Below are 13,273 nucleotides of genomic sequence, written 5' to 3' on the forward strand. Positions count from 1 at the left end.
AACGTGGGGTTTCTGCAACGCAAACATGCATAAAAACAAAACTTCCTTGAAACATCCACTTTGACTTCTCACAGCAAATCTCTTACACTCTGTGAGAGAGGGTCAGATCCACAGCATGATAACTGGCAAGATTATTCTTAAGCTACTCTTGATACTGCTAAAGGTGAAAATGAACAGTTTTCACTCAATTTAATGCTTTAATCCCCAAAGTGTTACACTCGGTAACATGCTGGCTTAACGCCAAATTGAAAACTGCTTAATACATTATTTCCCATTTTATAATAATTAAGCATTAATTATTGTGAAAAAAATATTAACAAAAATACTTTTAGCACGCTCTGAAGTCTTTGATAAGGCAATTTTACATTAGAAAAGCTCCAGATCTTATCTAATCTGCTTTTCAATCTGAATTTTCCTATACACGTACATAACTAGCTGCACGAGTACTCCTACTGAACTCGATGAAAATTGAGCAAGTATTTAAGGACTCTACCAAGTAAAGGATATAGATGGGTACTTCTAAAGCCCATTTACTTTTCTGGATAGCCCACTGGTCCTGGGCACATTTGCTGTAGTATTTTTCTGCAGTATTTTCTGGTTGAGAATTTGAGAACTGGCAATGAAAAATATGACTATTTGTGATGCACTGGCCCTGATCTTACAGGAAATTATGTATCTGCTTAATCATGAGCCTGTCAGAAGTTTCACAGATTTCAGGACAATTGCTGAATTTAAGTATATTCAACATTCGCAGGACCAGGATGAGCAGGAGTAACAGCATTTTTAATGCAACATATACTAACCCAACTAACTCTGATAAAAACAATGACTTCTGGAGCCTCAGAAAATTTTAATAATAAGACTAAATTGTACCTTTCAATTACATAAGATTCATGGACTTAATCACTTTAAAAAAAAATTAACCCATACTATATCATAGCAGATCCTGTATTGCCAATTCAACTTTTGTATTCACTAAAATAATTTACATTTTAAAATGTTATGATAAGTATATTGCAATCAAGTGTAGTCATATACCACTTTGAGCCTACCTCGATCGGCACAAACTCCCTAATAAAGCTGATTCCATGTTCTTCCATATATTCGCCAATTTTGTTTGCAATATCCTGGTCAAATCCTCTTAAGAGGATGGATCTCACCATTACAGTGACATCTAATCCAAGACCTGCAAGAAATCCCGCACATTCCAAGGCAACATAGGAAGCTCCAACCACCAGGGTTTTCCCTGGACAGTAAGGCAGAGAGAAAAGATCATCACTGGTAAAAAAAGAGGGAAAAAAAGAAAAGAAAATTAGAGACAACCAGAAGAATGTACTGTGCTTATATTTATCTAATTTCTTCTGTAAGAAAAGGACTTTATTCTTCTTCCTGCTCACTAAAAATCCAACAATTTTTTGGAAATTCAGCTGGAATACAAGATTAGCACATGACAGATTAAAAAGTTCTAATTAGGAGTACACACAAAAAAGAAGTATGAAAATTCTGAATCACCACGAAAATTTTGAGGATTTTTTTTTTTTTTTACAGAAACTTAGAACAAACGGTTAAAAAACGTAGGTTACTTTTTTTCTCTGAATCTTGCTTCAAGTATTTTGCTGCAAATCTTAGCTCCTGAGAGCTAAAAGGAAGAGGAAGGGATTCAGCTTTAAGATAAAAATACTATTTTCACTTTGAAGACTTATCCTTTTACTAAAGCATTATACACAGTGCCAAATATACACAGACAATAAAACAAATTAACACAAACCACAGTAACAGGCACAGACAGAAGTACAAAATTACAGGAAACGTTTATTTGCCTGCTTTCCATTTCTTTCAACTGCTTCATCAAGCTGTGTCAGTTCTACCACAGTTTGGACCTAGGCTATAAAATCAGGCCTTCTCAAGGAAGCAGGAACTCATGAAGGCATCACACTTGCTCAGCAGAGACTTAGGCAGAGTTTGGCAATGCAGTTCTCCAAAGATTTAAATCTAGAATAAGTGTCCCTTTCTCAGCCAACAACTACAAAGACTAAACAAAGATGCTCTCTGCAAATGTGATGGTGGAATAAAATGTGATTGTGTAATTAAAGGCTACATCATAGTTCCTAACCCCCAGGGAACCCAGTGAAGATTACACAGCCAGCCTCAATCTGATAGTCTTTAACTCTGGCATACCTGACTCTTTCACCTCAATGTTATTTTCACCACTTTACAGGCTATATTATCTGTTACCTTTAATTTCACTACTACTTATTAGAAGGGAAACAACATGGTGGTGTGGTTTCACAGGGATTATGCTGGTTATTTATTTCATTACTGTAGGTTTGCAAGCCTGTAATTCCAACCTCTGCTTCTACATTAAGTAACTTAAAAGTTACTCTGATATGCAAACACATTCCATCTGTATATCACATTTTTTTGGTCAAAATTGTGCTAGAATTGCTTGGTCTTATCAATTAATCAGACATCTGAAATCGGTTTTCCCAAAAGCTGAATTAACGTCACTGAGTAGCTAGAAAAAAATTGGGTTGAGTTTCAAGACTGCATCAATGCATGAAGACAGATACATTTCTACCAGCTTCACAAAATCAACTGCTTTGCAACTCCCGTTTTCCTTGATATTTGAGCAGGGAGGTTTCTTCCAAGCAGACTGTGCTCTTCATTACCACAAAAATTCCACTATGTGAACTGAAAGATCGTAAGAAATACAGAGGAAATGGGTGTACTGGTAACCATGGCAGAGCTGACGAATTTATTTTATGATGCACATGCACATGATTTACAGTATTCTCGGTTACTGCCGTTATCAGTCAGAAACAGAACCATCTTAGCCAGCCACCCACAGTCTTGCGGTGTCTACTAGACACCAATGTTTTTGGCACCTTAAAATCTGTCTATAGCTATCCTCCTGTGCTTACTTTCACCTAAAACAAAGTTACATAGGAAAGCAAACCAGCAACCAAGCAGCCACGCTCATGCTTCACCACTTTCTCTTACAGGTGAAGCATTTGCACACGGTGAATGACTGCATATTTCTATCTGTTTTTACCTGCTAATGCAGTATTCCTTGTCTCCAGGTATACCCAGGTAGCGTGGTCGTTCACCAGTGGCAATGAGAAATCTCTCAGCTGTGTACAGCTTCTCAACTCCTCTTTTATTTGTTGCCTGTGGACAAAGTATTAGTCCAAAGTGAGTATTTTGCAGTCCTACCAAGGGAAAAATTATTCTATTTGAAAAGCATCTCTATGCAGAAAGCACTATAGGAAGATCCACTAAACATAGCTAGGGAGTACCTTAATTGTGTGTGGCCCAACAAATTCTCCGTATGCATTCTCATACGTGACTTTCTTCTCTCTCAGTGCAACCCGATAGCCCCAGTTCAGTGAACCAATGTAATTCTGAACAGATTCTGTCATAGTCATCCAGTTGTGTTTGACTGTTAGAAACAAAAGAAAAAGTCTCATCTTTCAGCCTGTGAGCTCTTCTTTTTCCACAGCAAACCTTGTATGCTCAGACAGATTTTCTTTTTTTTATGACCGGGTCACATTTGTCTTATTCCTTTTTCATTCCAGGGTAACTTTACTGAAATTCAAAGAATTACATCAGCATAGACAACATGAGAGGTCACAGTGGAACAGACATGACTTAAAACATGGAAAATTTAGACATACTGCACTATCAATAGTTTTCTACTGACACACGCTGTGAGCAGGTGACATTGCTTAACAAATGAAGACTATGCATCTCTGAGAGGTCCCTCTTCATGTTCCTTACAACATGGATTACACCCTAAAAAAATCCCAACCCTATAACCAATCATGCACATTAGAGCCAATATAAAGTAAAATTCATCTTCTTACATAGTAGTGACAGAGCTTGAAGGAAAGGAAATCCTTGCCTGCAATTATGAGGAAGTTTCGAACAGGGGACATTCTGGGGTATTCCCTTAGATGTTGCGTTACATTCAGAAATGGAGTAGTACCTTATTGCTTTTATTCACACAGCAATCTGATCAAATATTAACATAATCAGAAGCTGTTAATAAACAGATCAAACATTGCAAGGCAATAAGCCCCATGGCTTTAGACTTGAAAAACACTTAAGTTTATGTGTAATCTCTCTGAAGTTGCCTCACATTCTTAAAGTCAGCACATGCTTAAGTGCAACAAGCACTTGATTGTGAAAAGAACCTCTGGATTTTCAGCACAAATGACAAAACTGCAAAAAAGTGATCTCCTCCTTTACCTTCTTCTGTAAACTGCCATCCAAATTTGCGTGAATCTTGCAAGGCTTGTCCTAGTAAAGCTGCCTGATGCATCAATTTTTTAGGTATACAGCCCACATTTACACACGTTCCTCCAAGACCTGAGGAAGGAACAGAATGTGTTTTTCACATCAGTGTGGCTGATCTCAAAGGAGAATCAGAGTCTCTGAGTAAGGCTCCTTTATAACAGGTTTGTGATGAAGAGAAATTTACCCCATGAGTTTCCCAGAGGTGTAGGCATGACAAAGTCCAGCACCATGACTTTCTTTTCATATTTGGCAGCCTCCTGCAAAACAAATTACATAAGATATGTATCTAAATATTAGAGGTTAAATTTGGAGTAGATGACAATATCATGCATTGCTGAAAAGCTTTGTGACTTTTAATTAAGTAAAAAAAGAAGGATTTGCAAGGGAAGAGCCAGACAGTAATTAATCTTCTGAATTAATCTGTGCGCTCAGTGGGGAGGGGAAAGAAAGGAAAAAAATAGGCATTCATCCAACAGCATGGCACCAGTTGATACACAGAAGACTGGGAGTCAAATCTCCTCTTCTGTCCTCCATCCTGTCAGTTTGTTCACACTATTTCCCAACATGCCATTCACTTTTAACATATTTAACAAATTCTTCATTAATCCAGTTTTCCCTTCAAAGATGCTTTCTCAAACACTTATCTGAAACCAGATCACACAATGACATAAGCAGTTATGTGGCCAAGCATCACAACTGTGCTTATCCATTCTTTTTTCCTGTAGTAGAAGGGAATATCCAATTTTGAGTACAGTCTGTAGTTGTCAGGATCACCTCTTGCTCTTCAAGCTAGTCAACCTGTGGCAAGTTGTCTTTACTGTCAGGATGTGCAGATGTCATCCAGACTAGAAAAGTGATGGTTTATTTCATGACATTCCCCCTGAGAGGTTTCATTAGCAAATCTACCATCAAGGTGTGTAAATGATACTGAGAACTGGAATTTCTATACTGATTCCATTGTACCCTTTGTGCCTTTTAAGAAAAAGGCAAAAATCAACAGCAATAACTTGTACCAGAGAAAAAGACTTAAGTAAGCACTACATAGCTGAGAAACAATAACAACAGATTCCCTCATTAAATACAGTAAAATAACTTTGATACTTGGAGTAACCTCAACCGTGCTGCATCACATGATGAGTTCTTAGATATGTAAGTAATAACAACTACAGGCACAGGATATTAACCTAAGGCCTTGGGTTTGGTTTGGGAGGAGCTGAATAGCCTTCAGCATTATGTTACCAGTAATACTTGTTAATCCAAATAGTTGACAATCAGAATTTCAATTTTAAATGCCTCTTACTTCATGCAAAATACAAATCACATTTCAAACAATGCAGGCTGTACACACCTCTGGAAAATATTAATGTACTGGATTTCTGCTTCTGATGAAAGTCAGGTTTGGCCCAGAGGCTAATTTCCATGCATTAGTAGCACCTCCGAGAAAGTTCCTTAGAACGGTGCTTAGGGACTGAGATGCGTTATTAATGCCCTTTTATAATGACAACTCTTATACACAGCTCAAAAGAGCTTTACTAGTGTTAGCTAACTAGAACACATGGATTCCCAAGCTTACGCTCAGCTATACGCTCACAGAATACAGCAGAGCATTGCGTTGTCTCCTCAGTAGAGATCACAAACAGATATAACCACTTCTGCACAGTGATATGCCTACAGTAACAAAACCTGACCTGTAGGCTTTCAAACATTACTGGGTTCAGCGCAGTGCTGCATGGACACAAGCAGGTTGCTTAAAGCTGTTCTGTGTGAACTGATAGTATTGGCCTGGCACCTTGGTCTGGGTCTGCAGCTGAGTTGCACTGAGTCAGCTTGGCAGCGTTTGCACTCACCATGGAGACATGCCTTCAAAATAATAAGCTCTGAGCACAATACAGAGAGGAAAAGAAAGACACGCACACAAAGTTGCACGTGTCATAGTTAAAAGCACGCTTTTAATCAACCTAGTTAAACTGCTGCAAACCTGGGTGTAGATATCTAGAACTTGGATTAAGAGTTGTGTAGTTTTGGTTTGGTTTTTTTTCCTTTTGTTCTGCTTTTTAAAGCACTGTTTGTTAACTCACTAAAAAAATCTGAATAATCTAAGTCAGAAGTTTACACGTAAAACAGTTGCACTTCAACTTCATGAAACTGATTTGAAACACACACATTACTACTGATAGTGATGTTGACTTTATTGATCTATTGACTTCTGCCCTACTCTACAATCACTTGAGAACACTAAGAAGCAATATACTTTATACACCGAGCTGAAGGAATAAGGCAATTTATCTACCTAGCTACACATCTTTTCTGTCCCACAGCTGAAAAATGATGCAATAAACATCACTACTGTAGCTTCACTACCTAGCATACGTATACAACAAAGCAGAGCAGTATCCTTATGGAAATTTCAACAGATGGCTTTTCATTACTGCAAACTGGTTTTGCATTTCTGCAAGCTCACCTTCACTCTTGTTACTCTCTTCTGTCCTAAAACATCCCCATCCTCTGAAAACCAGTGTCTGCTTCTCTTCGCAAGTTCTCGGAATTTTTATAGATCTTATCTTCCATCCTACGCCATGACAATACTGACCCTATCAATGGGAAAGCAGTAAACTACCAAAATAGATGATGGACACATGGCAAATTACAATCCACCACTCAGCACTGCACTCTTCCATTGTAACAGAAGTTCTTCTAAGGGACCAAGCTTCAGTGTGAATCCAACGCTATGCTGAAATATTTCTCCTCATTTTCTTTCACTCCTCAGTGACCTCCTCCACTTCTCAAGAACAAAAGAAACGCCTCCTGTCTGATGGCATAATCCAGCTCCAGGTCTTGAGCAACAAAATAGTTTTAGTTCTAGGAATGCTCACTTCATTTCTAAATAATTAATTCTACCACAGTAAGAAGAGGCAAAATGTGCCTAAACTACTGACGTACAGGACAGTTACTGACTTACATTAAATTTCAGCGAGTTTCAAATATCTGGGATAATGACAACTCTAAGAGCTGCTATATTCCGCACCACTGTGAATTCTTTTAATTAATTCTAGATATGCTTCTAAAAGCAATATCCTAACCAAAAATCATAAAGTATTTGGCTACAGACCCTAGAAAGGAAGGCTGAGATCCTAACTCTGCTTAAGCATAGGCAAAATCTCCATTTACACAAGTATGTGAGCTCACAAATCACAAAAACCTCCCCCATTGCCAAGAATTAAAACAACATACACAACTATTTCTGAGCAGATACTACTTTCAGATAAAACTAGAAATCTTCTGATGTTAATTTGATTAGTTTTCAAAACTTCTTCAGTTATGAGTTGAATTTTAATTGAATTACTAATAAACCCTGTTATCTACCTGCTCTTTCCCAATAGCATCATCTTCCACTAGTGGGGATCAAGTTTCATTCAATTAACTGACATTTTTATGTTTTTCTTCTTCAGAACATAAGGAAAAGAATATTGTATAACTGGGGCTAACCTCAAAAGAAATCCCACTGATGAGGCAGAAATGTTTTGTCCCTACAGTCTTAAAGATACCCAGATCCATGACGTTGAGGTTGTCACCCACCTACTTACAAGGAAAGTATAGATCTGTATTTTATCTCTCATACCTTGGCAGCTGCCAGACCACCTGAGCCCCCACCAATGACAATGAGATCATAGTCGTAGGAATGCAGCACTGGCGTATGCCCGTTCATTTCCACCAGTTCCTCAGGCTTGCCTTCCTTATGTGCATGAACAGAGAAAACAAAAAGGATTAGAGAACATTGAAACATTACCTCAAAGATTAGTATTTTCAGCAGCAAATACTGTGATAAGGGAACATAAGTGCATCTGAATTTTCTGAGCTACGCTTTTAATTGGCTTTTTAAAGTTTCGTCTTCTTAATCCATCCTTGAATAGATCAGTACCTATTAGATACTGAACTACGAATTTTCTTGTTCGTTGGAGCCCCAGGTTTCCTTGCAGAGCTTAGTTTTCCACATCAAGACAACTCACGTGCTTCCTCATACTGTGTGCTCCAGGATGAGATACATACCTGCTGACACAGGCATTCCTTTAATTTATTTTAGTCTTTTCATCTGCCCTGGACTTTCCTAATTAGCTTTTTTCCCCTCCTCCTACATATATTAGTCGGAAAATACAACAATCATATACAACATTGTAATAATCTGCAATTACCAGCCTTACCAACCGAATGAACAGAACTGAATAAAGAAAATAATTTCTGAAAACCACATTTTTGTAACATACCTGTGTTTATTATTGCTTTGGTTTAACATTGGAACTAACTCTGGTGTCAAATGGATCAAGTGTGCTTACTACAGTTTCACAAGAGATTATTATTTTTTTTAATCAGATGACTATTATCATAGAAAAACAACCCATAAGTCCTAAAATTTTGACAGCTGTATGCCACAAAGAACATTGCGTTGTCTTCATATACTCTTTCTAAAATGAGCCTTTGTACTTAATTTGCAAAGCTCCAATTTATCAAGGTTTCAGACCTTCAAGCCTTTGGAGTTGCTGGCAAATTTCTCAGTGCCTCTCAAACTGCAGGACAAGACCTGAAGTGAGTAAAAATCAGATTCCTCAGCTGTGGTAGATCAGTGAGTACCAACTAAAGTCATGACCATACTTTTAAGATCAAAAAAGTAAAGAAACCCATACTTAAGTCACCTTACAAGTCTGCTCGCTTTTATTCAAGTGTTTCTATCTGCCTAACTAGGTAGGACTTGATTCAGTACTACTGAAATAGTCACAGCAAATAAAAGAAAAAAAAAAATTAAGAAGTTTCCCTTCTCTTTTCATCTTAATTTTTTTTTGCATTAAGCTGCCCTTTGTGTTCAACGCACGCTACTGTTGCCTTCCTCTGACGTTAGGTTATCCTCTCTCTGTACGTATAACTGTGTCTACCAGCACAGCCACATCACTGACAAAAAAATCCCCTATCCCTTCAGCCAATTACACAGCAATGTCAGCAGAAATTCAGACTGCACATCTGCCTGTAGAAAGTTACATTTTAATCGTATTTCATAACCCTGAGTAGCATGTTAATAGTAGAAACAAAACCTAGAAAACATCTGTGGCTGTCATGAAGACATCCAAAAATACCTCATCTTCCTTCCTCTTCTCCTCTGCTCCGCCACCCCAATATATACCCCTACCACTGAATCTTCTTTGTGCTTGGTTCCCCTTTTTTCTATTTTTCTAACATGGCCAGTGGCCAGGCTCAAACTTCCTACTGCAATCAGAGTAAGAGTGAAAAAGAACCATATATTGTATTATGATATGCAGTTTCACTTTATTGATATTTAGGGACATCAAATTGGAGAAAGCGTGCCATTCTTTTCCAAAGCACACCTTCTTTTTACTCAGTGGCAACAGGATGGTGTGAAGCTTAAGCGCAGACTAACTCCCACACAGTCATCAGACCAACTACCAAGAACGGTATCTTTATGATGCATGTAAAGAAACCACAATACCTACGCATGAAATTTGCTTAGATCACTACCTATACCATGCTACTTTTTCTTTTTTCTTTCAAGAACAATGCTTTCTGTGTCCCCATGGATTAAGAAACTCCAGCTATTATTCCCTACTGTTTGGTTCATTTTTCTTTAGTTCTTCATAATCATTCTTCTTGAAAACACATTAAAAGTTTAGATCAAAGTAGATTACAACCTTCCTCCCTGAAACCACCTCCTAGAACCCCTAGATCCAGAGCAGCCAGGATCTTGACAAGCTCTGCATCCCATTTACCAGGGGAACTTGTTCATGACCATGATCCCATCCTGAAAACAGTTCTCATCTATTCTTCTCCCAAGAACTGCAATTTTTAAAAGAAAGCCTACACTCTTATTATTTTTAAATGTTAAAACTAAGTTATAGACTTTAAAATTATCTCCCCCTACCTTTAAAGTTTTATCATGATCTCCTATTTGCTTCTTCTGTACAAAAACAACTGGCTGTGAAGTTTCTGCCGTTATTTCGCACTGCCCTTCTTGCAGCTTCCGTGCTCCCTCTGTGAAATAAAGAATAAAATAACATAATGTCTAGAGAGACGTCCTTTATGAAGGCTGCGCTCCTCAAGCGAAATTGTCTAGGGGCGTGGCCTGGCGGCTTCATCGCTTCCTCATCAGCGGCATGCCTGTTTCAGGGGAGCGTTTCCTAAGGCGATGATGAGTCACATCTGCAACGTTAGGATGACTTGCTATATTTTTATCTTTAATAAAATCCCATACAAGAGTTGGCTGGGATTTCAGTAGTTTTTGCCAATCCAACAATACACTTGGAACAAAGCAAGGAAATAAGATTTGCTGTGGCTAAGCCTGAAAGTTCATTCTTAAAGGAAAATGATGATTTTTACATTTTGTGCCCAGAAAGTGGTTTTCTTATGGTGATTTGCTGTCATTTTTTTTCAGTCTTGTACTTTTTAAACTGAATTAAAAGTTTTTATTTTTCTCCTGCAATTAGTTCCCTGGAAACTTCTTTCAGTTCAACTTATTGATATAATTGTTTTTACCATGCAACTCTCCTCCCCCCAAATAATTTCTGCCATATGGTATTGCTCATACTATGAAATCCTCTAAATAAATGTACTCTAAAGTCTGGAAAAGATCTGTTTGCCCACTGGTCATAATTGATTTTACATATATATTGGAATCATAGAATCATTATGGTTGGAAGAGACCTCAAAGATCATCAAGTCCAACCTTCTACCCAATACCCCCATGCCCACTAAATCATGTCTCGAAGCACCATGTCTAAACATTTTTTGAACACCTCCAGGGATGGTGAGTCCACCACCTCCTGGGGAGTCTGTTCCAATGCTTAATATATAGAGAGATATAGATCTCTCCAATAGAAAAGGTTAAGCATATTAGTAGAAAGGAAAAAATTAACATCTTCACACATGGTGATACTTTATTTGATATGGCAGGGGAAAAGAAGAAAATCTAATACTTCACTGGAAGCTATTACCAGTTCTGCCTTCCTCCACCTTACTCTGAGTTACATTAAGCTTAATTTCCAATAAATGGGTCAGTACACGCTTGTTTGTACTTAATCACACACATACTTGGCACTGCATAACCAGCATTAATTAGCAAACTCCAACACGTGCACATATTTAGACAAACAGCCATACTGAATGCGTATACATTCCTTGGGCACTGAGCCTACAAATCTCAAGAGCATTCACATACACACATGCACATAAAGGCAAAAAGGCAGTCATTGAAAATTGGTCTGTAATCTTGTAATCTCCAATTTCTTCTGTGAAACTTGGTGACAAAATACCTTTATCTCACAAAGGTATTCGGAAGAGTACTTTCCTGATGTTGGTAAAGGGGTTTAAAGATCAGAATCATTACACAATAGTTAACAGTAATATTAGTGATGGATAATACTTGGCTTATTCTAGCTTGGGGAAGGAACGCAGGAATTAATCTGTGTATATACACACGCATGTAAAAAAGAAAATCAAGAACACAGGTTTTGAACACTGGTCACAATCTTCACAAAGGAAATTTTTTTTCTTCAACATATTATCAAAGCTACAGTCCTGCATGGACCTGAAGCAACTGAAGTCTTATATTTTATTCCTATAACAAGTTTGAACAATCTCAGGAATGTTCACCTAAAACTATTATCTTCAATGAGATAAAAATCTAGTTGTTAGACAACACAGGCATTTATATAAACATCTCTAATTATTTTCAGGTAGATCTGTGCTAAAGGTGCCTAGCTTTAGCAACAGCCCCAAAACCCAAAGGCAACCATAACCTCTGGCAGAAACTTGAAAGAGTTTGTACGCAGGCTGCTCCTGCTGCTAGGGGCCTCTCCCTTGTTGGTTCGGGCAACCTGCCACAGGCAGGATGACAAAGCAGAAAGTGCTCTGTGCATCACGTGCTTGCTCTTCATAAAATTCCATCCATTAACGGCAATTACAATAACCTGGTGAATTGATACTTTCCAGAAATCAATCAGCAGACACCTTTTTGCACAGAGAGACTGCTAAGGGGAACCTGGACCATGGATCCACTCTGGATAACCCTCAGAGATGTAGCGGTGAGGACAACTCTCTTTTCCTGTAAGCATCAGTGTTACTTCAGCAAGACTGTAGCAACCCACAGCCACTGCAGGAAGATCCAGTGAGGCTCTTACTCTGCACTACCACCATCTTTGGTTATCCTTAGTCCCAATCTAGAAGGTGGTGGCTGTTGAGTGTCTCCTCCCCTACGACCTGCCAAGTGCTCCTTGACATGGGGTGAACCAATGTAACAAATCACTACTACCAAAAGGGGACAAGCCTACTCTCTTCCACTACACTGGTTTTTTTCTTCTTCTTGCTGTCCACACACTCAGCACCAGCTCTGGCAGCCAACAGACCCTTACGTGACCTGAATCAACTGATGTTGTTTAACCTAGGAGAAAACTAACCCAGGAGAAGAAAAGATGTGGACAGCTTCCCACCAGTCTAACAGGCTCAGCCAGTTCAGGGAAGGATCCCACAATCACCGCAGCCGGTGCCAGGCAGAAGGCATACCCATACAGACCAGAAAGGAGGAAGAGGATGCAGCAACATTTCTCTCGCTGGTAGCAGCAAAACTCCCAGTTTTGCTCAGCAGCTTGTTAAACCAGCAAAAAACCTCCACCTTTTTAGCATTTACCTGAATTCATTTCTGAAGCAGACTACACTAAGCCTCACTGCCACTTCTTGACCAGAGGAAAAAAAAAAAACCAACAGTGAAACAACTAGGGCATTTTTAATCCATATCCTTCCTTATTGGTAGTGAGCCTCCTCAGAAACCAAAGTCCTCCCTGGTACAGAGGCCTCTGAACTTTTGACTGTCAGTTGCGTAACTTCTGGCAGGGGTGAAAAAAGGCATGATTGGTTTCAGAAGGCCTTGACCAGGTGGGAACGTCACCAGCTCAACACAACAGACTGGAGCAGCTTCGTAAGC

At 38.7% G+C, this 13,273-nt stretch overlaps 1 protein-coding gene across 2 annotated transcripts in view; it reads right to left on the bottom strand.

The window, feature by feature from the left end:
- The window catches only part of LOC104167898 (thioredoxin reductase 1, cytoplasmic), a 26,836-nt gene extending 16,545 nt beyond the window's left edge, over window positions 1-10,291 (bottom strand). The window contains exons 1-8 of one of the 2 annotated variants that reach the window (XM_009708295.1): window positions 10,220-10,291; window positions 9,031-9,039; window positions 7,916-8,029; window positions 4,481-4,553; window positions 4,249-4,368; window positions 3,297-3,439; window positions 3,053-3,168; window positions 1,053-1,278 (exon numbers count right to left, since the gene is read on the bottom strand). In XM_009708295.1, coding sequence (XP_009706597.1) covers window positions 1,053-1,278; window positions 3,053-3,168; window positions 3,297-3,439; window positions 4,249-4,368; window positions 4,481-4,553; window positions 7,916-8,002 — 765 coding nt within the window. In that variant the 5' untranslated portion in view covers window positions 8,003-8,029; window positions 9,031-9,039; window positions 10,220-10,291. Of the gene's footprint in view, window positions 1-1,052; window positions 1,279-3,052; window positions 3,169-3,296; window positions 3,440-4,248; window positions 4,369-4,480; window positions 4,554-7,915; window positions 8,030-9,030; window positions 9,040-10,198 lie in introns of both variants that reach the window. The other variant, XM_009708296.1, reaches the window with a different exon arrangement.
- Window positions 10,292-13,273: the final 2,982 nt, after the last annotated feature.

Source organism: Cariama cristata, unplaced genomic scaffold (assembly GCF_000690535.1).
Source record: "Cariama cristata isolate BGI_N322 unplaced genomic scaffold, ASM69053v1 scaffold8479, whole genome shotgun sequence".
Lineage (NCBI taxonomy): Eukaryota > Metazoa > Chordata > Aves > Cariamiformes > Cariamidae > Cariama > Cariama cristata.